Source organism: Ailuropoda melanoleuca, chromosome 2, assembly GCF_002007445.2.
Source record: "Ailuropoda melanoleuca isolate Jingjing chromosome 2, ASM200744v2, whole genome shotgun sequence".
Taxonomy (NCBI): domain Eukaryota; kingdom Metazoa; phylum Chordata; class Mammalia; order Carnivora; family Ursidae; genus Ailuropoda; species Ailuropoda melanoleuca.
The window spans coordinates 7,790,428-7,816,970 of record NC_048219.1 but is presented as its reverse complement, the minus strand read 5'-3'; the positions used below and the strand labels follow the sequence as shown (position 1 = coordinate 7,816,970).

At 41.6% G+C, this 26,543-nt stretch overlaps 1 protein-coding gene across 6 annotated transcripts in view; it reads right to left on the bottom strand.

The window, feature by feature from the left end:
- GMEB1 (glucocorticoid modulatory element binding protein 1) overlaps positions 1-26,543 on the bottom strand; it is a 33,363-nt gene that overhangs the window by 6,595 nt on the left and 225 nt on the right. Inside the window, exons 2-10 of one of the 6 annotated variants that reach the window (XM_034647827.1) lie at positions 26,038-26,042; positions 19,048-19,204; positions 13,855-13,967; positions 12,807-12,931; positions 11,686-11,789; positions 8,047-8,204; positions 5,507-5,638; positions 4,097-4,234; positions 405-527 (exon numbers count right to left, since the gene is read on the bottom strand). In XM_034647827.1, the coding sequence (XP_034503718.1) occupies positions 405-527; positions 4,097-4,234; positions 5,507-5,638; positions 8,047-8,204; positions 11,686-11,789; positions 12,807-12,931; positions 13,855-13,967; positions 19,048-19,175 (1,021 nt within the window). In that variant the 5' untranslated portion in view covers positions 19,176-19,204; positions 26,038-26,042. Of the gene's footprint in view, positions 1-404; positions 528-4,096; positions 4,235-5,506; positions 5,639-8,046; positions 8,205-11,685; positions 11,790-12,806; positions 12,932-13,854; positions 13,968-19,047; positions 19,205-25,086; positions 25,108-25,663; positions 26,323-26,543 lie in introns of those variants that run through there. The other 5 variants (XM_011229256.3, XM_019803266.2, XM_034647836.1 and 2 more) reach the window with 5 other exon arrangements.

Sequence of the window (26,543 nt, the reverse complement as noted above, 5' to 3'; positions counted from 1 at the left end):
AACAGGGGGAGTGGGAGAGGAAGAAGCAGGCTCATAGCAGAGGAGCCTGATGTGGGGCTCGATCCCATAACGCCGGGATCACGCCCTGAGCCAAAGGCAGACACTTAACCACTGTGCCACCCAGGCGCCCCCAGTTTGTTTCTTCTGCCACTGATATTACTGAATTAATGGAGCAATTGAGCAGATATTTTAATCCTCCAAAAGATACAGAAGGAGGACCATGATGAGGAAGGAAGGAAGGAAGGAAGGAAGGAAGGAAGGAAGGAAGGAAAGAAAGAAAGAAAGAAAAGAAAGAAAGAAAGAAAGAAAGAAAGGAAGGAAGTCCCAAAAGAAGTCCACAAGGAAATGCCAAGACTCAAGAATAATAGTATAATATCACCTAAGAAGAACCAAGTTATACACACCTGTCAGAGTATAGAGAAACTGCTCTTCTCCCTGCTCTACTTGGTTCCTTCTGTTGTCCAAAACCTTCTTCACCGTGTCCATTAGGCCAAATGTATGTGCTACATTGTTGAGAACAGCAGCATCTGTTTAAAACAAAGACATGCCTGTCAAGTTAAAACAGACGTGTTTCCCCAGCTCTCTGTTGTGCTGCTTATAAATATGAAACAACTCAGAAATGACGGTACTATTCTAATTGCATTTTTTTTAAATTTTGGCAAAGATTTATCACATGTATAATTAACTTCAATTGTTGTAACTTATCCATCCTTCCATATAAATAAATTTAAAAATAAAAAAAAAACTTGCATCTGGCTATAAGTTCTGACTTCCAGTTTAGAAAACATGGTCACTATGCTAGATAGAGCTAAGTTTGAATCTCAGTTTTATGGTTTCCTCCTATCTGTGTGAACCTGGATAAGTCATTTCACTCCTCAGTTTTCTCATCCAAAACAAAAGGGTCTAATAATACTTACTTGGCAAAACAGACATGAAGAATAGAAATATCATATTTTAGGGGCACCTGAGTGGCTTAGTTGGTTATGTGTCCAACTCTTGATTTCAGCTAAGGTCATGATCTCAGGGTTGTGAGATCCAGCCCCACATCAGGCTCTCCTCCCCCTGCCTGCTCTCTCTCTCAAATAAATAAAATGTTAAAAAAAAATAGCATATTTTAAGAGTCAAACATGGGAACTGGCATGCAATGTTATTCATAGTGTTATCTCTGTTCCTCTTTATTCAAAACTTCTTGAAAGCATTGTCAGTAGCTGTGGTCATTACTTCCTTAACTCAGACCACTTCTCCACCTACAGCTCTTTTCCACAGTCATCTCAGCCAGTTCCATGCTTTTAAATAACATGTACATGCTGAGAACTCCCACATGCAGATCTCCAGCCTTAACCTCCTTCCTGCATGCCAGATTCATACTTCCATCTAGCTGAGTGACACCTCCATTTGAAGGCCTCATAATCATTTAGCAAGTCAACACTAATTTTTTTCTTTTCTTTTTTTTTTTTTAAGTAAGCTCTATGCCTAACATGGGGCTTGAACTCATGACTGTCAGATCACGAGTCACATGCTCCATCCACTGAGCCAGCCAGGTGCCCCAAGTCAGAACTAACTTTGAGGGGTGCCTGGCTGACTCAGTCGCAAGAGTATGTGACTCTTGATCTCAGGGTTGTGAGTTCAAACCCTACACTGGCCATGGAACCTACTTTAAAAAAAAAAAACCAAAAAACAAAAAAAACAACTACTAACTGTACTAACTACAACTCTCCCAGTGATCTTCACCTCAGGAAATGGTGTCACCATTCATGGCTCAAGCCAAAAAAGTATGGGTCATCCTGAATTTCTGTCTTTCTCTCTCTCTCTCTCTTTTTTTAAGATTTATTTATTTATTTGACAGAGAGAGAGAGAGAGAGACAGCGAGAGAGGGAACACAAGCAGGGGGAGTGGGAGAGGGAGAAGCAGGCTTCCCGACAAGCAGGGAGCCCAATGAGGGGCTCGATCCCAGGACCCTGGGATCATGACCTGAGCCAAAGGCAGACGCTTAATGACTGAGCCACCCAGGCGCCCTCTTTCTCTTTTACCCTACATCCAATCCATCAGCAAAACTTGTCAGTTCCACATTCAAAATATATCCCCAATATGATCACTTCTTCCCAGGTCTACCACTATCCACTCTAATCCATGCCACCATCATCTCTTGTCTGGAGTAATTCCTTCAGGAGTCTCCCCACTGATTTCTTTTCTTTTTTTTTTTTTTTTAAGTAGGCTCTATGACCAATGTCGGGCTTGAACTCATAACCCTGAGGTCAAGGGTTGCACCCTCCACCAACTGAGCTAGCCAGGCACCCCTCCCAACTTATTTCTTGCCCCATACAGTCCATTCTCCGTATAGCAACCAAAGTGATCTTTCAAAAATATAAAAAATATAAAAATATAAATAAATCCTTATCATTTCGCTCCCCTGCTCAGAATCACTATGATGGCTTACCATCACCTTAAAATAAAAGTTCTAACCAAAGCTTATCTAAACTATCCCCTCAGGGCACCTGGGGGCTCAGTCAGTTAAGTGTTTGCCTTCAACTCAGGTCACAGTCCCAGGGTCCTGGCATTGAGCCCGACGTCAGGCTTCCAGCTCAGCAGTGAGCCCGGTTCTCCCTCTTCCCACTCCTCGTGCTTTCTCTCTCTCTCTCTCTCTCTCTCTCTCTCTCTCTCGTAGATAAATAAGTAAAATCTTAAAAAAAAAAAAAAAACTAAATAAACTGTCCTCTCTTTTCCTCTCCAACCTTATTACCTATCACTCTTCTATACCCTACTTCACTGTGGCTGCCTCAGTGCTTCTGTAATTCTTTGAGCCTATGAGGCCCATTGCAACTTCAAGGTCTTTGTTCCTTCTGCCTGAAATGTTCCTTCTTCCAGCTCATCACATGGCTAGCTTCTTCAATTCAGGTCTCTGCTTAAATGCCACCTCCTTTGGGAGGCCTTCCTTGACCACCCTATTTAAAAGAGTCATCCCTGGGGCACCTGGGTGGCACAGCGGTTAACCGTCTGCCTTCGGCTCAGGGCGTGATCCCGGCGTTATGGGATCGAGCCCCACATCAGGCTCCTCTGCCATGAGCCTGCTTCTTCCTCTCCCACTCCCCCTGCTTGTGTTCCCTCTCTCGCTGGCTGTCTCTCTCTCTGTCGAATAAATAAATAAAAATCTTTAAAAAAAAGAAAAAAAAGAGTCATCCCTGCTTTCTATATTACTTGCCCTTTTTTTCTTCCAAGAACATAAAAAAAGATTTTACTACAAAATTGAAGTGTATTTATATAATGTATGAATTATAAAGCGGTAATAAGACACAAGTAACAAATCTAGGAACTCATTGACACACAAGCTTATGAGATATTATTATGACTTTTTTTTAAAGATTTCATTTATTTATTTATTTGACAGAGAGAGACAGCAAGAGAGGGAACACAAGCAAGGGGAGTGTGAGAGGGAGAAGCAGGCTTCCCGCGGAGCAGGAAGCCCAATGCAGGGCTCGACCCCAGGACTCTGGGATCATGACCTGAGCCAAAAGCAGACGTTTAACGGCTGAGCCACCCAGGCGCCCCATATTATGACTCTTTTTTAAAGTAAGCTCTACCCCCAACATGGAGCTCAAACTCATGACCCCAAGATTAAGAGTCACATGCTCCACTGACTGAGCCAGCCAGACGCTCATCATCACAAACCCTTTTGTATCAGATGATTAGAACATCCTTTTACATTATGCACAGCAGCAAGTACCCTATGGGTATTCAGAAACAGCCATAAGTGCACACAATAGTTCTGGATACCCTAAACTGATAGAATATGAGACTTGTCTAAAACCAGGTAGCTTTCTCCAATTTTCAGACTCTATCTATACGTAACAGAGAGAGCACCTGCTTTCCATTTATAAAGCCAAAAATTACCTGTGGAAAAGCATGACCAGACCCGAGTTCAAAACCTTATTATGAACTATGGACAAGTTACTTTTATGAATCATAGTTTCCTAATCTGTAAAATGTGGATAATAATACTCATACCCCAAAGTTTTCATGAGACTAACAGGATCTGCCTACAGTTGTTAGTGTTCAATAAAATGACCACTGTTGTTAGAATTAGAATTAGTGCACTTACCTGTTACCTGGAAGGGAGCCTGAATGAGCCGCTGCTGAACTCCCCTGAGTAGCTCCTCTATTTCCTTCTGTATATTGCAGACAACCTCTTCCATCAGCCCTACATCAGCTATTCCTTTCCAGAACATCAAAGTGTCCTCTGACACAAGAGGGATAAGACAGAAGATAAACAAGGGATACTACATATACTTAGGCACATCTCTACAAGTTAAACTCGAAATTATTTCAATTTGAAATGATTTCTTGTTGGGCCATTTCTGGGAAAAAGGAAGAAGTTTTTGGAATGCTAGCTGCCTCCCTGAGTTGGTACCCAATTATCTGGCCTCTTCAGCAACATAGGGACTTGAGATAATTGCCTCAATTTGTCATGGCTCTGGCTATAGGGAGTAGGGTATCTTCCTCCAATAAAGAGATTAAATAAATATTAAATATTATTTATTTAAATAATTTAATTTAGATAGTATTTAGTATCTTAAAAGTTAAATAATAAAGATATTAAAATAAAGATATACAGGTGAGCCTTGTATGACATGGTGTGAACTGTGAGGGTACACTTATATATAGATTTTTTTCAATATATACAGTACAGTGGCGCAAATTTTTTTTCTTATGATTTTCTTAGGAATATTTTCTTTAGTTTACTTTATTGTAAGAATACAGTATATAATACAAATGACATACAAAATATGTTAATCGACTATGTTATTGGTAAGGCTTATAGTTAACTGGGGGTGGCAAGTTACACATGGATTTTCCGCTGCACAGGAGGTTGGTGCCGCAAACTGCCACGTCGCTCAAGAGTCAACTATACTCCCTCTAGTCCTATTCTTACAAAGTAAAATAAAACAGCTGAATAGGCGGGATAAGCTCTCTGAGGGCAAAAGCTATGTCTTTTCATCTAAGTTGGCAACAGTGCCAACTAAAAATATGCAGCAATTGATATTTTTCAAGTGAATTAATGAATGGAGGATGATGTGAAACCCCTCCTGGTCCCCTCTAAGCGAATCATCATTAGTCACCGTCCACTACACCACCTGCTACCTAATTTTTTCTTCTAACATCTTGCAGCTTGGTTTATCTAAGAAACGTTCCAAAGTTGGAGGCAGTGTGACAGGATGAAAAGCACTGACTACAGAGTCAAACAGCTGAATTCAGCTCTGACACTATTGGCTATGCGGCGGGTCTTGGGCAAGCTGCTGAACCTTTTTGAATCTCAATTTCTTCCTATGCAAAATGTGACTGTGCATGGCTGTTGTTGCACGGATTAAAATAAAATGTTTGCAACTACGATTATTATTAAAAGCATGAGAAAACCCAGCAAAAGTAATTAAGAGACCTTCTGTGTCCATAATCATAATGGTGAGAAGGGTCACAAAACCTTGCAAGATATCTGAGCCTCATAGAAAAGTACCTGAAATTTCCTCTGAGTCTTTCTTCACACCCTCCTCTGTAGCCATGGTGACAGCAGCAGTGAGAGCAGAGTTCCATTCCAGCCCTGCCTCTTCCATGCTCTCTTCTGAGATGGCAATCTGTGTGATGCTACCTAAAAGCAGTCCATTAGAAGTAAAGCCAGTGAATTTCATGAAAAAGTCATAGCTCTCCTTTATCTCACACAGCCAAAGAGACCCTGTTATTTTAACATTCTGGCCTTTTGCCTGCAGGTCCATATAGTAAAAACTAGAATCCTTGGTGAGCCAGAATGAACATTGGATTTTCTAAAGAAAACCTGCCTTTCAAAAGAAAATGCTCTCTTCTTACTCTGAATAGAAAGTGGAAGATAACTTATAAAATCACAAAAGAGCAGTCTGCTTCCGGAGCAGGTATGTTTTTTAAGAAGACTGAAGGTGAGCATGATTGCCAGGCTGTCTGCCCCGGACTTAGTGAGGATGAGGAGGACCTAAAATAATTTAAAAGAAAAGTACGGTGCTTAGCCAAGAGCCCTACTACAAGCGCATTTGCTGCTAACCATCTAGAATATCAGAAGCTGCTATAGCTTATTTAACAGGCTATGTATGAGAAAGCAAGAGAAATGAGACCAAAAAAATCAGATAAGAAGAGATCCATGAATAGCAGATTCACAGAGGAAAAGAACTTTTGCTATTAACATTTTATATTAAGATTTTATTTTATTTATTTTATTTTTTTTAAGTAACCTCTCCACCCACCATGGGGCTCAAACTCACAACCCCAAGATCAGGAGTCGCATGTTCTTCTGACTGAGCCAGTCAGGAACTCCTCGTATATTAAGATTTTAAACAGGGGTGCCTCAGTGACTCAGCTGGTTAAGCGTCTGCCTTTGGCTCAGGTCATGATCCTGGGGTCCTGGGATCAAGTCCTACATTGGGCTCCCCACTCAGTGGAAAGCCTGCTTCTCCCTCTCCCTCTGCCTGCCACCCCCCCTGCTGTGCTCGCGCGCTCTCTCTCTCTCAAATAAATAAAATCTTAAAAAAAATTTTTTTTAAACAAGAGAATGGAGAAAAATCAAACTGATCCAGACAGATATACAGACAAATATGGACTCCACATGCTGCAGGGTATTAATAATCAAGCAAAAAAGTAATATTGATATGGATAATCAACTAAAGGACTTTTGGCCAAATAAAAAATAGATAATTTCATTGCATTTTTTACTTTTCAAGTGAAAGACTCACATGATCAAAAATTCAAACTGCTAGCTATTTTATACTTTCCTGAAGGGAACTTAGGTTCTAAGAGATTTGGCTTCTACTCACCCAGTGGTTACTCACAGAATACTAGGGCTGACCAAAAGAAACCTTGAGAGGTCATTTTTAAAACATAGTACTTCCCTTATATCCGTTAGTGTCCTTGCAACTCGTCAGGCATATTTTTAAGACCTCTGGAAGTAGTTGAGACAAGAATCTTAACTGGACTAACTGAATCTTTTTTTTTTTTTTAAAGTTTGTTTGTTTGTTTATTTAATCTCCACACCCAGTGTGGGGCTTGAACTCATGACCTCAAGATCAAGAGTCACACACTCCTCCAACTGGGCCAGCCAGGCTCCCCTGGACTAACTGAATCCTTAATAATCATCTCACATGGCTCCATCTTTCCTAGAGAAGAGCAAAGAGCTCTAGTCCTGAGGTCAATAATACTGAAGTTAAATGTATGCCCATCCTGCCTCATTTGTGAGGAAGCCTCAACTTGGTTATGTGGATCCCTTCCAGGCAGATCTCTTTGATCCTTATAGTAGCAGAGTTTCCAGAGTCCAGTCCAGCCAACCATACATTACCTTTGATACATCTCAGCTCAACAGCTGAAAACCCTTCACCATTCTATCTTCTTGCTTAACTACCAGTAGAGCAAAGGATTTTAAAACAATTTAATTTCAAATATATGCCAAATGGGACCAAAGTGAGACCACTGAATAAACATAATAACCACTGAATCATATCTATCTATCTTTTTCTTTCTTTTCTTTCTTTCTTTCTTTCTTTCTTTCTTTCTTTCTTTCTTTCTTTCTTTCTTTAGAGAGCATGTACATGGGGGGAAGGGGCGGGGGGGAGGGAGAGAGAGGGAGAGGGAGAGAGAGAGAGACAGAGAGAGAGAGAGAGAGAGAGAATCTTAAGCAGGCTCCCCACCCAGCACAGGGCCTGACCTGGGGCTCAATCTCACCACCTTGAGGTGGTGACCTGAGCCAAAATCCAGAGTGGGATACTTAACTGAGTGAACCACCCAGGCGCCCCTGAACCATCTTTCTAATGTTTACCATGCACAGTTAGAAAGAAATAAGGAAGGAAGTATGGCCAATAGGAATAATCTGGGAGAAAACAAAGAGATCTGTTTCTAAAGTATGGAATCACACCCAAGGTTAGCATACTTTACAGGGACATCAATGCTCATGAGAATTAAAATTAAGAAACACAAAAGAGAAGTAAGGGGAAAAGTGTTACTAAAAAACACTGGGTTTTCAGGTGGTTTCCTACCCCCTACCATCGGCCGAAGTGGGTGTCTGCACCACACTTGTCTGCTGTCCTGGCACTGGAGCTCTTGCACTGCTGATCAGAAGATCAAATTTGGTGCTTCTGCAGGTATTGGAGCAAACCTTGTCATGCTGGTAAAAATCAATCTGTCCAGAGTCCATCATTTTCCTGTGTAAAGGGAGACAAGAAGTACCAGTTCAGCCTGCATTACATCTAGAGGGAACTAGGCCTCGGGGACAAATAGAAACAAAGTTGCTGTGTCTACTCCATAGATTAGTGAAACCTAATAGCATTAAAAGTCATTAGGTTGCAAAAATTCTAATTGGGATTATAAAATTTTCATTGGTCCTGCCCACATTTACAAGTACTCCTCTTCCCTTCCTAGTCCGCTCATTTTGAGTATTCTTCTCATTTCCCGTTATCACCAAGCTTTAGCTAGGGACACACTCCTGACAACATCCGAGTATCCCCACAGAATCTCATTGAAAGCAAACCCAAAAGGGGAAAAGACTAGTTCATATATTCGAGCACAACTGAGAAATGCTATAGGGAACAAGAATTTTATGATGAGATTTTAATGTATTAGTATTCTTAGACCAGCAAGATCTGTTGCCATTTCTGAAGACATAAAACTTCAGCACATTTCTTTCCTAAAAAACAAAAAAAAGGATAACAACTCTCCTATAAATATAGTACAAAGTTGATTATACTAAACCCCCATTATATAATGCCCTTATAACTGGATTCACAAGACATTGTTATTATAGGCCATGAGCAAAACCATGGGGTATTTTAATTATAGTGAACTCTATATTATAACGTTACTTGGCTTTCACTAAAGATCTTTTAGACATTCTGATTCCTTCTTACATTTGAGGAAAGTTGGCATGTGCTTGTTTTTCTGGGCAAAAAGAATAGGCCAAGAAGAACAATAATGAAAGTTAAAAAGTATTCCTTCCCAATTTTTTTTTTAAAGATTTTATTTATTTATTTGACAGAGATAGAGACAGCCAGCGAGAAGGAACACAAGCAGGGGGAGTGGGAGAGGAAGAAGCAGGCTCATAGTGGAGGAGCCTGATGTGGGGCTCGATCCCACAATGCCGGGATCACGCCCTGAGCCGAAGGCAGACGCTTAACCGCTGTGCCACTCAGGCGCCCCTCCTTCCCAATTTTATTTAACTACTGATATCTGCATACAAATCATCTGGAATAATTTTTTTAATGTGTCTCTCTATTAAAATAATCTGAATAATAATGAAGAAAAAATTAACATTTTCTGTGGAAAATACAGAAAACTATAAAGAAAACAACTGCTCTTTAAAAAATCCAACAACACAGAGATAACATTAACATTTTGGCATATTTTCTTCTATTAAATTTTATGTACATATGTGTGTGTCTGTTTTTTACACAACTAAAATCACACTGTTCGTGTGTATATATATATGTCATATATATATATATATTTTAGTAGGCTCCAAGCCCAGCATGGAGCCCAATGCAGGGCCTGAACTCACAACCCTGAAATCAAGACCTGAGCTGAAATCAAGAGTCAGACGCTTAACCGACTGAGGCATCCAGGCACCCCTCCATATATATATAACTCACTCAGTACAGCAAGATCAAGAGTACACGCTCTACTGACTGAGCCAGCCAGGCGCCCCCAATTTTATATTTTGTTTTATTTCTTTCTTTACATCATAAGCATTTTTTTCATGTAAAAACTCTTTAGAAATATTTTAATAACCTCATAATATCTCATAGTATATGCTCATATATATTTAGATGAACCATAAATTTACTTTAGATATACCTTAACTGTGTATTAAAGCATACTATAATTTTCTTTCTTTCTTTCTTTCTTTCTTTCTTTCTTTCTTTCTTTCTTTCTTTCTTTCTTTTTCTTTCTAAGATTTTATTTATGGGGTACCTGGGTGGCTCAGTCAGTTAAGTGTCTGCCTTCAGCTCAGGTCATGGTCCCAGGGTCCTGGGATGGAGCCCCATGTTGGGCTCCCTGCTCAGTGGGGAGCCCGCTTCTTCCTCTCCCTCTGCTGTTCCCCCTGCTTGTGTTCTCTCGCTTTCTATCAAATGAATATTATCTTAGAAAAAAAAATGTTCTCACTAATCAAACTTCAAAACAACATATTTAAAAAAAAGATTTTATTTATTTATTTGAGAGAGAGAGAGAACACAAATGGGGGGAGGGGAAGAGGGAGAGGGAAAAGCAGGCTCCCCACTGAGCAGGGAGCCTGATGCCCTGGGATCAGGACCTGAGCTGAATGCAGATGCTTAACTGACTCAGCCACCCAGGTGCCCCTAAAGCAGACTATAATTTTAAACAATGTTGCAATAAACATCTTTATGCCTGAATCTCTACAAGCACTATAGACTCTTCTTAGGACACATTCCTTAAAAAGAATTACAGGCAATGGGTAAGATGTTCTTACATCATGATACACGTTCTGCGAGGAACTTTCCACTCCTGACCACATTTTAAAATCCATCAATAGGTGAGTGCTCAAGAAATACCAATTAATGTTCATCTTCTCCGGGGGGGGGGGGAAATTACAATAATCTTGCTGCATAAAGATGGGGGTGAGGGTATTACACATTCTGAAGTTTATTTCTGTGGTACAATGATGGCACGGATTGCATTCACTGAGTATGATTGTTACTTATCAAAAGCACCCTCTATTTTACCAGATTATCACAGAATTTATCAGTCAGCCTACACTCCGTGGTCGGCATGCTTCCTCAGCACCAGGCTTAGCCCTGACTGTGCTTGGTGATCTCAAGTAGTATTGTCATCTACTCCTGAGCTTCTCTGCCCAGAAAGGATCCTAACATCCTGACATCAGAAAAAATTTGCCCTAGATGCTGGGAAGAGTTAATTTAATTCAATCTTCCTTTTCTCACAGGGATTTTAAGAGCTAGCTGATGAAGGTAAATACATGGATTGCTCAAACCAATTCTTCAGAGGAAATAAAAACTTCAAATTAAAGAGAAAATACTGAATTATCTGTATTCTACCATGATTAAGTGCCCCCAAAGTCAGTTGAAAGGTATGTGCTGAGGGGCGCCTGGGTGGCGCAGTCGGTTAAGCATCCGACTCTTGGATTTGGCTTAATTTCGGCTCAGGTCATGATCTCAGGGTCGTGAGATCGAGCCCAGCAGCCAGCTCCACACTCCTTGCGGAGTCTACCTACGGCTCTCTTTCCAGGGGTGCCTGGGCGGCAAAGTCAGTTAAGTGTCTGACTCTTGGTTTCAGCTCAGATCGTGATCTCAGGATCATGAGACCGAGCCCCACAACAGGCTCTGTGCTCAACACAGAATCTGCTTGAGATTCTCTCTCCCTCTGCCTCTGCCCCTTCTGCTCATGCTCTCTCGCTCTCTAAAATAAACAAGTAAATCTTAAAAAAAAAAAAAACACACCTCTTCCCTCTATCTCTAAAATAAACAAATAAATCTTAAAACAAAACAAAACAAAACAAAAAGGTAGGTGCTTGTTTTCTTTTTAATTAATTAATATATACATATTTTTTGTAATCTCTGCACTCACTGTGGGGCTCTGAGATCAAGAGCTGCGTGCTCTTCCAACTGGAAGGTGCTCTTCCAAGCACCCTCATATGTGCTTGTTATTAAAGCTCACCTGAGCATGATTCCACCCAGACGAATGGCTCTCTTCCAGTCCTTTAGGGTGGACTTGCCAGCCAGATGAACAAAATGCTTGGGGCTGATCAACTGATCATTGAACTAAAGTAAAAAGAAAAGTCCAAAAGAACCCAAGATCAACTTAGGCAGGCCAAGAGAGAAAGAAAGGTAACTCTACTTGTTACGTATGAAAAATACCCAGATGGCATCTTAAGTCATAGCCTTGTGTCTTCCAGCCTCCTGCCCTGCTGTGCCAGAGATGATCATCCTTCTCTGGGCACAGTGCCCTGTCCTGGTACAGAGCTACAGAAGACAGGAGGAGGATCAGAGATTAATATACTGATTAGCATCTGAAATCCATTCATGCCCTAAATCAGGCACTTCGGTCCAATGTTGCAAAGGCTGTTTAAATAAACTGAAGTAACCTATCCAGCCCTAATGACAAGATTCAGGATGAGGCGGAAAGAATAAGTAACATAGAAACCACGATCACTGCAGAGCCTCAAAACTCTGTAATCCTTAATGATTCTAGGATGATGCCACTGATGGTTACTACTATCTCTGGGTACAGCTGTGGCTACCAATGGAGACAGGATAAGCAATTATTTCCACTTTGTGCTCTCACGAATACTTATTTTTATCAGTAATAATTTTCAATAAATTCTAATATAATGCGCACTTCTATAAGGCATTTTACATATATTATCTCATTTCAGCTGCTAGGCAATCTTACAGTGTATGTGATTATTCATATTTTAACATATGAGCCTCTGAAATTAACTTATTCAAGGTCATCCAGTCATACAGATGGGACTCCATTCATTCATTCAACAAACATTCATGGATAAATATGCCAAGCATCATTCTAGGTGTTGGGGATACAATGGTGAACAAGAAAAACAAGTTCTCAGCTCTTACAGAACTTATATTCTGCGTGGGATTTGAATCCAGGTCAATTTCACTCCAAAGTCCTTATTTTTTTCTGTGATACCATAGGGACTATAGCCACAAAACTGAAAACACTGATACGGTAGACAAGAGAGAAGACGTACTGAAACTATACTCTTTGAAAACAAGGAGCCCCCAAACAGTCCCCAGTAAGGAGAAAAGACAAATTACCTTGACACACTTCACATTTATTCCTGGACATACAAACTTCTTCCAGAGGAGAATGGCTTTGCTCTCCCCACAAGTTATGGGGTAAGCAATTTCCATATCCTCATTTGCTTCTATAGTGCTTGCATCTGAAAATGGAAAAAATATCAGTTATTTATTGAACACTTTTCCCTAAAAGCTTAATTCAAAAATCTCTAGTCTCTTGGTTCCTCTGAGTAGCTAACTGTTCACTTTGGCTCGTATTGTTTTGAAATCTTCTGGAAGAAGTTTGGCATAACAGCTCTCTTACCAAGCTCACACTATGTGCCAGACACTGTCTTATGTGCTTTCACATGCTTAATCTTATTTAGTTCTTCTAACAATCCTGTGAGGCAGCGATTGTTTCCAATGTATGTAGGTGGGACTCGGAAAGGTGAGGTGACTTTCCCAAGGACACACAGCTAAGAAGTGCGAAAGTAGGATTTAAACTCAGGTTTGTCTAATTTCAAACTTTTCTTTTAGCTTCTTTCCACTGACTGCCTTCCAATCAACACCTCGTAAATCCTAATCAGCATCTTCCCTAGAGACGGAATCAACTTTGAGGCTGTAATTTCTTTGTGGAGTTTTTGTAGATTAAAAATCTTTTCAGTACCCTAACAAAGTGATGTTAAATAATTAACTGACGGGCCTAGCTTTAGTCAGTGGTGTCTCTAGATGCACCACCATCAAACTGATGGCTACAGCATTGGTAGGGCACACTGGGTAGAGGGGAAAATATAAGGCACAAAAGGCAAGAAATTTCAACCAAGGAAGCTAACGTCAAAGATACTAGAATAACGAGGGGCGCCTGGGTGGCACAGCGGTTAAGCGTCTGCCTTCGGCCCAGGGCGTGATCCGGGCGTTCTGGGATCGAGCCCCACATCAGGCTCTTCCGCTATGAGCCTGCTTCTTCCTCTCCCACTCCCCCTGCTTGTGTTCCCTCTCTCGCTGGCTGTCTCTATCTCTGTCGAATAAATAAATAAAATCTTTAAAAAAAAAAAAAAAAAGATACTAGAATAACGAAAAGACTTACCAATCCCTTCTTCAATTTTGTGAATCGTGTGAGTTTCTACTGCCACAACTGCCGTGTTGTTCTCGGACCCAGGTTCATAAATCCTGTTGTAAAAGTGTCCATCGATAAACAAACTACATAAATCATGAAAAAATTAATATTCACAGAATGGGGTTAAGAAATTTGTTATAAATTATCTCAAAAGGAATAAAATAAATATACTTTACAACTCTACATTAGCGCTTTGACTAGTTCCCCATCGTATTTAAGCTCCAAGTTGCCCAGGACTGCTTAGCAGCTACTACCATGGACAGGAATCAACAACTTTCCTCGCCTCAAAGGAAAGTTCCTCTTGCTACTGTCTTTACATCACCACTTGTTACTGTTTTACACTAGACTTTTCCCTTCATAACTTTAAATGCTTATGACATAAAATGTTGCTTCAAGTATAAGATTAAGTTATATTACAGAATTATCCTAAGAAGACTAAAAAGTAATACGTTGGACAGTTCAAGACAGGAAGAACCCAGGGCACCTGGATGGTTCAGTCGGTTAAGCATCTGCCTTCTGCTCAGGTCTTGATCCCAGGACCCTGGGATTGAGCCCTAAGTGGGGCTCCTTGCTCAGTGGGGAGCCAGCTTCTCCCTCTCCCTCTGCCTGCCACTCCCCCTGCTTGTGCTCTCTCTCTCTTGCTATCTCTCTCTGTCAAATAAATAATAAATAAAATCTTAAAAAAAAAAAAAAGGCCATTGACCATAGAAGCTGATGTCTTTTGTTGGAATCTAGGTACTTTAGTCTTTTTTTACCAGCATTTTTCTAAGCATCATAACCAAACTACTGACATGAGCAGAGCCTAGTTAGAAAGAGAGAGAGAAAGAGCATTAACTAGAAGTATCACTAAGGGAAAGTCTCTAAAATGCTTCTACCTTCTGTGGTACCTGGGTGGCTTAGTCGGTTAAGCATCGGATTCTTGATTTCAGCTCAGGTCACAATCTCACGGTCGTGATATTGAGCCCTGTGTCAGGCTCTGCACTGGATGTGGAGCCTGCTTAAGCTTCTCTGACTCTCCCACTCTCCATCCCCCCTTCCCTTTCAAAAAAATTAAATGAAACGTTTCTACCGTCTAAGAAATGGGCTCAGATAACCTAATAAAATACACTAACAATCTTTAATTTCTATAATAAACTTAATGTACTAATTATTGCATTTTTTTTAAAGATTTTATTCATTTATTTGAGAGAGAGCACAGAGGGAGAGGGAAAAGCAGACTCCCCACTGAGCAGACAGCCTGGCGTGGGGCTCGATCCCTGGACCCTGGGATCATGACCTGAGCTGAAGGCAGATGCTTAACTGACTAAGCCACCCAGGCACCCCTGCATCTTGTTATTTGAAAACACTGCCTGAATGATATCCCTTATATCAGTGATCACCCACCCCCAGGGTGACACCTTTAGCACAGACCTCTGCTCTGAATTTCACACCAGGATACAGTTAACTGCTAAACGAATAAATGCATTTGAATGTCCCATAGGACTTCGTTGAATTCATTATGTCTAAAATAACCAAGTTCTCTTCCCTCTCCCAAACTAATCTTCTTTTATTTCCTATCCCTGTTAATGGCACCACCAGCACTCTATAGCCTAAGACAGAAGCCTGGGAATTACATCAGATTTCTCCCTCTTCCTCCTCCTCAACTCCCACGTACTCAGCCACCAAATCCTACCAGATGTATCTCCTTAACACCAGCCAGCCTCCCTGTCTCTTTTTTCCACTGCTACTGCCTTAATTCAGGCTGCATCATCTCTAGTCTGAACTAGTCTCCTTGCATATACTTGAGCTTCTACATTCCTACCAGTGATCACGTAAATCCCTCCTTAAAACTCTTCAAGACCCCTCTGCTTGCTGTTACAATAAAGCCCCAAATGCTTAACAGGATATATAAGTTGGACCGAGATCTGGCCCCTGGTTTCAACTCTCCCTAAACCTCACTTTATAATCCAAGCCCTAGCCACACCAAATTATTTGTGGTTCTCAGAACTGTCATCTTTCACACCATCCCTCTTTGCTCTTACTTCCCCCTTTCCCCAAAACATCCTTCCCCATATATTTGTTTGTTTTTTAAAGATTTTATTTATTTATTTATTTGAGAGAGAGCACACTAGAGAGAGCGAGTGTGCAAGCACAAGCAGGAGGCGGGGGAGGCAGAGGGAGAGGGAGAAGCAGACTCCCGCAGGGCAGGAGCCCCATGAGGGGCTCGATCCCCAGGACCCCAGGATCATGACCTGAGCTGAAGGCAGATGATTAACCAACTGAGCCACCCTGGCGCCCCTGTTTGTTTGCTTTTAAGATTTTATTTTTAAGTAATCTCTACAACCAACGTGGAGCTTGAATTTATAATCCCAAGATCAAGAGTTGCATGCTCTGTTGACTGAGCTAACCAGGTGCCCCTCTATTTGTTTTTTAATGAGTAGCTTCTATGATGCTTTTCCTTCCATATCAATCCCTCCAGTACCTACTTCCTCCTTTGTGACCCAACTGTACTTTAGGCTTTTGTCAAAACACAAGTAACACTTAAAATTATATGTTTGTTTAGCTGCCTGCCTCCCCTTGCGCATAGTCTATGAGGCCCCCAAGAACAGAGATTATGTCTTATTTATTTATTCAATTTTGTATGACTAGTGTGTCTAATACTAACTAGAACATGGCAAAGCACCCAGTAAGTGGTTGGTCAGTGAATGAGGATTATGATAAATATGAGAAACCACTGCTTCAAGTAAGTTCAGTAAACTCACTCTAAATTGACCAGTATGTTCTAAATCCCTTAAAAGAAGAAATTCTTATTTATACATAATTTCAACAACCAGTAAATTGCACTTGCAGTAGGAAGTAGGGGCACAGTCTATAAACAAGGTTTTATCAAGAAAAAATTTTCTGGGGTGGCTGGGTGGCTCAGTCAATTAAGTGTCTGACTCTTGATTTCAGCTCAGGTCATGATCTCAGGGTCATGAGATTGAGCCCCATGTCAGGCTCCATGCTGAGTGTGCAGCCTGCTTGGGATTCTCTCTCTCTCCTTCTGCCCCTCCCCCCCCCCCCCCAAACACAAGCTCGCTCGCTCTCTCAAAAAATAAAATAAAAATAAATAAATAAAATAAAATATAACTAGAGAAATCAACTGAGCATTGATTGCCAGGTATCTCAAAATTAGTACCTGAAAATGTATTCACTAGCTCATATGGTAAATTCAGTGTAACCAGTAGGTTGGGAGTCAGTATGTTGTACAAAGATGTCTATAACCTAATCAAGCAATGAGAGGCTTCCAGAAAAAGCAATGTCATTTGGAAAATAAAAAGACACACACACAAAATAAGTCAACTAATCTTCAAAATAATTAAGTCTCTAAACAGTTGAGAAGTGTTTTCTGTCTCTAGGAAGGATAGAATAAGTGACAATTGGAGCACTTTAGGAAAGGTAGAAGAAACAATGACTCCAAGAGAAAGTAAAGCTACCATGCACTAAAGAATCTACTCTTTAAATCTTCCTCATTACCCTTCCTCAAAGGGTAACAACTTCAAGTATGTATGTATGTAACGAATGAAGTTCCCAAACAAGTGAATTTGAATAAGGAAGCATAATCTTTTGGTGCCAATAAAAATTCTAATCACTCTATCCACTACATGTCAGTAATTATTTTTTCTTAAGATTTTATTATTTATTTTTTTAAGTAATCTCTACACCCTACATGGGGCTTGAACTCTCAACCCCAAGATCAAGTGTCACACAGTCCGACTGAGCCAGACAGGCATCCCATCAGTGCTTATATCAACTTTCCCTTACAGATCTTAGAATATTTCCTTCAATATTCAGAAATGTCAGCAAACTATGGTTATATTTTAAAACCTAAAAAGTCCCCACTTTTACAAGATACATACTAATGTCTGGGATTTGGTTCAAAAAATTCAGCAGTGGGCGGATGTAGGGATGAAATAAGACTGGCCGTGTGTTGTGCGATAACTGTTGAAGTTGGGTGATAGGTGTGTACGTGGGGGTTCATTACAATATATTTTTTTAAATTTTGGGGTATATTTGAAATTTCCTATACTAAAAAGTTTAAGTTACCAGGAGAGGTTAACTGCCTTTTTCTGTAAGTGTTTCACACAAGGTATGTTACTTAGTAGATTGACATTGGATTGTGTGTTTGCCCAAGAACATTTTTTTTTCTTTCTCTCTCCTTTTTTTTTTAAAGAGGCTCCACGTTGGGTGTGGAGCCCCATCTGGGACTTGGAACTCACAATCCTGAGATCAAGACCTGAGCTGAAATCAAGAGTTGGATGCTTAACCAAATGAGCCACTCAGGCACCCCCTTTTATTCTTTTTTTTAAGTAATCTCTACACCCAACATGGGGCCCAAACTCACAACCCTGAGATCAAGGGTCACATGTTCCACCGACTGAGTCAGCCAGATGCCCCAAGAACATTTCTAATCTTATGAAGAATTTTTTATACATTCCTCAAGATAACTACCCCTTCCTTCTCTGTTGATATAATTCTTATTTAAACTTCAAGACCAATTAAAAAATCTTATATCTTCTTTCAAATTCAGAGTGATCCCCTGAATTCAAGCTACTTCCTAACCATGACGCTCAGTACTACTTAGATTTTGCCATGTAAATGACCTCTTTATTTACATAATGCATTTTGGTTTGCACAACTAGACCGCAAGCTCCATGATGGTGGGAGCCATGTGCTATATTTCTTCCAATGCTTTGTAATACACTGTAAAATAGTACGCTGTTGATATGTATATTTTGATAAACTAAGTTTGATTAATTTGCCCATCCCTTAGGGTCCAGACCACTTCTGGTAGGAAAACTTTTGTAGTTGCCCTGCCTACTTTCCTCTAGCTACACTGTCTTTCAGTAAACACGTACCAAGGCCCTGTGCTAAACAGTGTGGATCAATAAGAGGAGGGAGCCATGTAACTTACCCTCAAAGAGCTTAGAGTGGAGAAGAGGGAGAGACGAGGACACAGTTAACTGTTGTAATAGTATTACAATGACAACTACAGCACACAATACTTTATAAAGATGAAAACTGAGCCAGCTCTGAGAGATTGATGCTGAATGTTTCCTAGTGCTAAGCAATCATACAGTTATAATTTCCCCACTCTTTAAACCTCCCAAATTTTTCAGAAGATCCAAATCTCTAGTCACTTACCCTTGCTGCACAGGCTGTAACTGCAAGATCACTTGGGTTTTAGTGTCTTCAGGGTTCTCTCCTTCATTTCCTTCAGTGGGTACCACAACCACATCCCCCACTGGAACACTCACTTCCGCATTAGCCATCTTTCACATGAAGTCAGATAGCTGGGCTGCTGTCAGAAACAAGAAGCACCAGTGACCTGGTCTGGTTTGAAAAGATGGAGATCATAGGAAAGGAACACCAAGCTAATTATGACTACCAACTGCAAGATCGTGGTCCTCCGAAAAGGACGGGAACTGTGAGAAGGGGCTGACCTAGGCTCTGATCGTTCCAGAAATGCCTTAATACTCACTTGCTGATTTAGGCTTTCTTAGGATATGTGATTCACCCAGTGTTGTACCGGAGCCTGCTTTTTTTTTTTTTTTTTTTTTTTTAAGATTTCATTTATTTATTTGAGAGAGGGAGAGGGAGAGCACAGAGGTAGAGTAAGAAAGAGAAGACTCCCTGATGAGCAGAGAGCCTGATGCAAGGCTCGTTCCCAGGACCCTGAGATCATGACCTGAGCCGAAGGCAGACACTCAGTCAATTGAGCCACCCAGGTGCCTTGGAGCCTGCTCTTGAGAACCGATTATGCACGTCTCTTCCCAGCTCTGAGTTCAGCGACATCAAACTGGTAGCTTGAAATCAGTGATGCTGGGAGTATATACACCACAGACATTGGCAAGCACTACAAATCTGGGTATTTCTTTTTTCTGGAGAACTGATTTACAGCACACCACTAGTGCACTACAGCACACCATCCCAAACAATAAGCTCCTAGAAAGTAGGAATCATCTATTTTCTTTGCAACCAGCCATTACACCTCACCAAGTGCTCTGTCCTTTGTGAATTACTTAATAAGTATACGCTAAACGAAATAAGCTGTATAGGAAGAAAAATGATTTGCATTGTGTGGTTGTTAAATAAATACTGAATCCAACTGTATGTCGCTAGGAACTTCTACTTCTTTGCTGCAGACTGAACGGGGAGATGATCTTGCCTGACATCTCCCTTGCACACTTGCTGGGAAAACCAGCATCCAGTACCACATTCTCCTTGACTCTAATGTATTTCAAAGTATCACCCCAATTTTAATGAAAATTCTGAGGGCCCCAGGGTAATCTGCAGGGGTTAGTTCTCACAGTTGCAAAGAAAGGAGTCACCTAAGAGAGTATAGGTAAGAGCACTGTGTTTACTTAGATATGTGAGATGATTAGGACATGCTGATCAGAGTAGGCACATGATAGATGCACATTTGAATATGTGAGTGGTAGTCAGACAACTGAATCCACATCTCAGCTCTGCCACAGCACTTGTTTGCCTATAATATGCACACTCAAGCATGGCACTCAAAGTCTCCCTCATCTGGCCCCCAGAGAGTTTTCCAGTTTCATCTGCAACTGTAATTCCCCAAGAACCTTAAGTGCAAGCCATACCAGCCTCCCCCTGTACTCTGAATGTGCAACATGGACCTTCGGGTTTCTATACCTTTGTTATTCCTTAAGCCCAAACTCTCTTCTCCCTCATCAACTTCCCCTTCAAGGCCCAGTTCAAAGCCCACGCCTCCACAAAGCCCCTGCCAAACATTTTCTTTTCTACAGTCCCCCAACACTTGGTTAGTAGCTCTCCTCTAACAATTACCACACTATGCTTTGTAGTTAACGGACAAACCTCTGCTTTCATAACTGAACTACACTCTCTATGAGGTGCTGCTTCTTTATTTTTTAAATTTTTTGGTATTTTTAATTCTACGAGGGCAGGTGTTCCTTCTTTATAAAGCCTGTCTCCCACAGCCCTGTTCATCATGGCAATGACACGTTGGTTCAATCAATTTTTGTTTGTATTTGACCTACTTAAAATTCCTTACATCAGACTTAGGCTTCTGCCTTTTATGATTCTCACGTTCAAACTTTTTTCCTGAATGCTATACCTCCTGTACCCAAAAGCCTCTTAAAATTTAACTTGTAGCCACCTTAAACCAAACTCATATTCTCTCATAAACCTGTTCCTATTTCCTGCGTCTGTAAATGGCACTATCCTCTACCTATTTTCTCAAGCCAGAAACTACAGTGTTATTTTTCATCCTTCTCTTTCTAAATCCAATCAACCACCAAATCCTATCCATTCTATCATCTATATTTCTCTTTTAACCATCCCCCATTCTCCATCTGTGCTGCCACCACCATATTCTAAGCCGCCATACTGTTACCTGAATTTTTCTAGTTGCTTCTCATCACTATCCTAATCTCTGGTCTTGCTCCATTATCTACAGAGCCAACAAAGTAATCTTACTAAAGGCCGCAGGCCTTTTCCCCATTTCAGAATCCTTCAGTGGATTCCCTTGGCTATTAAAGTGCAAGCATCTTAACAGTGGTTATAGAATCCTTCAAATCTGTCCCCTGTCCACTGTGCTAGCCTCATTTCTCATAGTTCTTCCTCTCACATTGTGGGCTCCTGTCGTGAATTTCTTTCAATTTCTCAAACATGCCATATATCCTCACCTGAGCCTTTACACTTGTTTCCTCTACCTAGAATTCTCTTTTCCTTCCTTTTTGGCTAGTCACTGCTAAACTTTTATAACTTATTTAAAACATCATTTCCTGGGATGCCTGGCTGGCTCAGTCGGTAGAACATGCAACTCCTAATCTCAGGATCATGAGTTCAAGCCCCATATTGGGCATAGAGTTTACTTAAAAAAATAAATAAATAAAATAAAATAAAATAAAATAAAATAAAAAATATATATACACACACACGCACGCACATATATATATAATATATTCACACACACACATACACGTTCATTCATAGGGAGGCCTGTGACTCCCGACTAGATGTCAGCTTGTGTTCTTGCTCCCTTAGAACCTGCTGAAGCACCCCTCTCATAACCATTACCCCACTTTGTCAGCCTCTCCTCACCAGACTGCATCCTGGGAGAGCAAAGATTGCTTTTTTCTTTTTTTTAAAGATTTTATTTATTTATATGACAGAGAGACAGCCAGCAAGAGAGGGAACACAAGCAGTGGGAGCGGGAGAGGAAGAAGCAGGCTCCCAGCGGAGGAGCCTGATGTGGGGCTCAATCCCATAATGCCAGGATCACGCCCTGAGCTGAAGGCAGACGCTCAATGACTGCGCCACCCAGGCGCCCCCTGCTTTTCTTTTTCAACATCTCCCCTGTGCCTAGCTCAGTACCCAGGACACAGGAGTAAATAAATTGTGTTCAAATATCAGACTTCTATTTACAAAACTGCCTACCTAAAATTTTCCAAGGAAAACTGGCACATAACAGGTATGTAATAAATTTTTGTCCAGTGAATGACTTGCCTTGCCCTAAAGACTTCTAGAATTTTCTACTTTTCTAAATTATGGGATACAGATTTATTTAGGCAGCTAGACTAAGCTTATTGCCTGTCATTATGGCCAGTTCAACAAATACTTACTGAGTCTCTACTACACATCAGGCACAGAGTTAGGCTTATTGGATATGAAAAGGGACAGTATCTGCTCTTAAGGAACTAAAGAAGGAAAAGAGATGCATGACATTGTCATATAGTAGAGAAAAAAATTAATTGCAAGGTACTACAGTATACTATCTGAACTTCTGTAAATTAAAAAGTTCAAAACTAGGAATAGGGGCACCTGCATGTCTCAGTCAGTTAAGCGGCCCCCTCTTGATTTCAGCTCAGGTCATGATCTCAGGGTCCTGGAATTGAGCCCTGCAATGCTTCGAGCTCAGAGGGGAGTCTGCTTCAGAATTCTCTCTCCCTCTGCTCCTCCCCCTTAAATAAATAAATAAACCTTAAAAAAAAATAAAACTAGGGATAAAAAATCAATGGACTGAGGGGCGCCTGGGTGGCACAGCGGTTAAGCGTCTGCCTTTCTGCTCAGGGCGTGATCCCGGCGTTATGGGATCGAGCCCCACATCAGGCTCCTCTGCTGTGAGCCTGCTTCTTCCTCTCACTCCCCCTGCTTGTGTTCCCTCTCTCGCTGGCTGTCTCTGTCTCTGTCAAATAAATAAAATCTTAAAAAAAAAAAAAAAATCAATGGACTGGTTCAGCTGGCTGCCAGCAATAGAATCAAAACAATTAGGACCTCGGAGTCTAGAAAAAGACAAAAAGGGATATGACGAAGCATACAAATGCTATCAAATCCTAGCATAACTGAACCAATAGATATCTTCAAAGCTTGAACCATAAAAACGTAGCTTGAATGAAAAGAATCACAGCCTACATTTGTTTGTCTGTTACTATTACATATTTAATGAATTTAAAAGATGTAAACTTTAGCATGTAACAAACTTATGGAATTTATTATTTTAAAACAGCGGTTTACAATTTTAAAAATAGCTTAAGTAAATTAATGGGTTAGAGGAGAATTAGAAGGATGCTTCTAGTTCTAACCTTCTACCCTAAGGTTGAGTCCTCTCTACGACACTCTGAATAAGTGGTTGACTAACTACTTGATTAATACTTCTTCAACGGGACCTCATATTTTACTCCTTAGCCCAACCACACCTTGGAACCCAAGAGGAATGTTCTCTAACCTTCTGAGTTTATCTGAGAAGGTAATTATAATCATCCACAATATGTCTCTCAGTGTCAGTAAGAGACAGGAGGTCTGATCCAACACGGCAATTCTTACATTCTTTAGAAAAGCAAGTTTTGAGTCTCTCTTATTACCCTAAATACCACATTCCTAACAAGTAACCTGAAACCAGCTCTACAGACTACACTGGCTAACTGCAAGGTCATCTCTTTGAGGTGAGTATAAACTGAAAAGTAGCTCTTGTTTATAGCAACAAAAACTCCTGAGGCAAGATGACTGAGTTGCTCCTTTGGGTATTTCAGGGAAGGGGCCTGAGAGTATTCATTGTGTAATCACACAACACTCTGTAATTCTCGGGAAACACATATAAAGGAAAGATGTCAAATTTATGTGAAAAGAATTATTTTGTAGTTATTTTCAAAGACAAAAACGATACCTTGAAAGTAGGCACATGAATATTCACATGAGCTACTAAAAAACTAAACAAATGACATCTGACCTACTCTGGATTAAATTCATTTTTTGTGTTTGGAAAACCAATGTTTCTTGTGGTTGTTGTTGCTGTTAAGTAACCTCTGTGCCCAAAATGAAGCTCAAACTCACAACCCCAAAATCAAGAGTTGCAAGCTCCACCAACTAAGCCAGCCAGGCACTCCTGAAAACTAATGCTTAAGACGTGGCGGGGGGGTGCCTGGGTCTGCCTTCGGCTCAGGGCGGGATCCTGGCGTTATGGGATCAAGCCCCACATCAGGCTCCTCCGCTATGAGCCTGCTTCTTCCTCTCCCACTCCCCCTGCTTGTGTTCCCTCTCTCGCTGGCTGTCAAATAAATAAAATCTTTAAAAAAAAATAAATAAATAAATAAAACATGGCAGGATTTTGAGTGTCACAGGACTGCAGGAACATCAGCGTTCGTAGTTGAAAAAGAATAAAATAGCAGATACCCTGAAATTTTCTTACCCCAAAATGTACTTATTTATTCCATACTGTATTGTAATTTTCGTAGACTGTGTAGCCTTTTTTTTTTTAAGATCTTATTTGGGGTGCCTCGGTGGCTCAGTTGTTGGGCATCTGCCTTCGGCTCAGGTAGTGATCCAGGGGTCCTGGGATCGAGCCCCGCTTTGGGCTGCTTGCCCCGCGGGGACACTCCTTCTCCCTCTCCCATTCCCCCTGCTTGTGTTCCCTCTCTCGCTGTCAAACAAATATATAGAATCTTTAAAAAAAAAAGATCTTATTTATGTATTTGGCAGAGAGCACGCGCGCGGGGCATGGACGCATGAGTGGGGGGAGGGACAGAGGGAAAGGGAGGAGGAGACTCCCTGCTGAGCGGGGAGCCAGACTTGGGGCTCAATTCCAGGACCCTGAGACAGTGACTGAGCCAAAGTCAAGACGCTTAATGTACTGAGCCACCCAGGCGCCCCAACTGTGTAGTCTATTCTTAAGAAATTTCCAAGTTAAAACTTTATTATTACTTGAGGCCCAAACGCCTCGATTTTTTTTCCTTCTTCATTCCTTCTCATGCATTCAGTTAAGTGATCCAGGCACTGTCGAAAGTAATAAAGCCAAAACAAATGAAGTTTGGGATAAGTCACGTACTGGAAACTACTATATAGGTGTTTGGGGAAGCAATGAGATAAAAGTGTTCTTTGAAGGATCATCGCACTAAAATCTAGGAGACTTCTGCTTAGGACTAGACCAATTCAGGGCCCAAGCTAACCCAATGAAGTTAAGTACAAATTAGCTATTTCATATGTTTGTTGAAGTAAATATGAATAAATGGTTGACTAACGACTGACTAATGAAAAAGTCATCAAGTCAGATCTTAAATAAAAGGCTGATAAATTACGGAAGACAGTTCAAACATTTAATGAAAAAGTCCTACAAAAGCACTTCGGTAACCATTAGCAGAGGCAAGGGAGAAGAAAAGAATCCCTCCGTGAGTATGGAAGACCTGATCCTCCCACTCCCTAATCCTCCAGGTTAAGGAGGAATCCCATTTCTTGGTAGGAAGTACTTTTGAAATTTCTCTCATCTTAAGAGAATTCAGACCTCCTCCTGTTCCTTGGATAGTCAAGCCTTCCCGGGATCCGGGATCCGTAGGTCAAGGCTTGACATACGTTAAGTCTGGTGGATCACTCTCCAGGACCCTCAAGTAAGATTCTGCTGTCATCGTTCCTGCCCCTCAGGAGACACCTGGACAATTCCCGTCATTTCTGAAAGTAGAGGTACTCTAAGCTTCTTCCCCTCAACAATCTTCTCTCCAGTCCTCAAAAACACGGGTTTTCCCATCCCCTGACACACCAGATCGTCCTGTTCTCTACCTACATATCAGAAGATACTCAATCTCTCACTCCCTCACAGGTTTGGACCCTTCCCATTCCTACTTAAGGAGGCCCTGAGGCGTCTTCCTACCGCCCCCTCACCTCCGGAAAGGCTGGGGCCTGCTCACTTTCCCTGGAGCTCTTCTTCCTCGTCCTCTGCTCCCACTACCCACCGTGTCGCCACGCCTTCGGAACAGCACCTGCCTCTTTTCCCCTAGACTGAAAGGCCGAGGCCTCTAACGCGCCCCTCGGGTGAAGCTCGGGCCTCCTTCCCTCAGCAGAACCCACTCTCTGCTCTTGCTCCCCCGCCAAGCTTCCGAGGGTCTCCTCCCGGGCGGGGACCCAGGCTTCCTTCACCTTTTGTCCCCCCCAACCCCTCAACACCTCCCCCCACGGCGGCCCTGGCCAAGCGCGACCCAGGCCCCTCCCCAGCTCCGCGTCGACGGGCCTGCTGCTCCCCGGGCCCCGCCCCTGGGGATACCCCGGGATCCCCGGACCCCTCTCCGGGGTCCTGGGCGTCCGGGTCTCTCAGTCCGGAGTCGCTCCGGCCCCTCCGGGCCCCTCAGCCTAGGACTTCCGGGGCCCTCGGTCTGGGGGCGCGGGGCCCC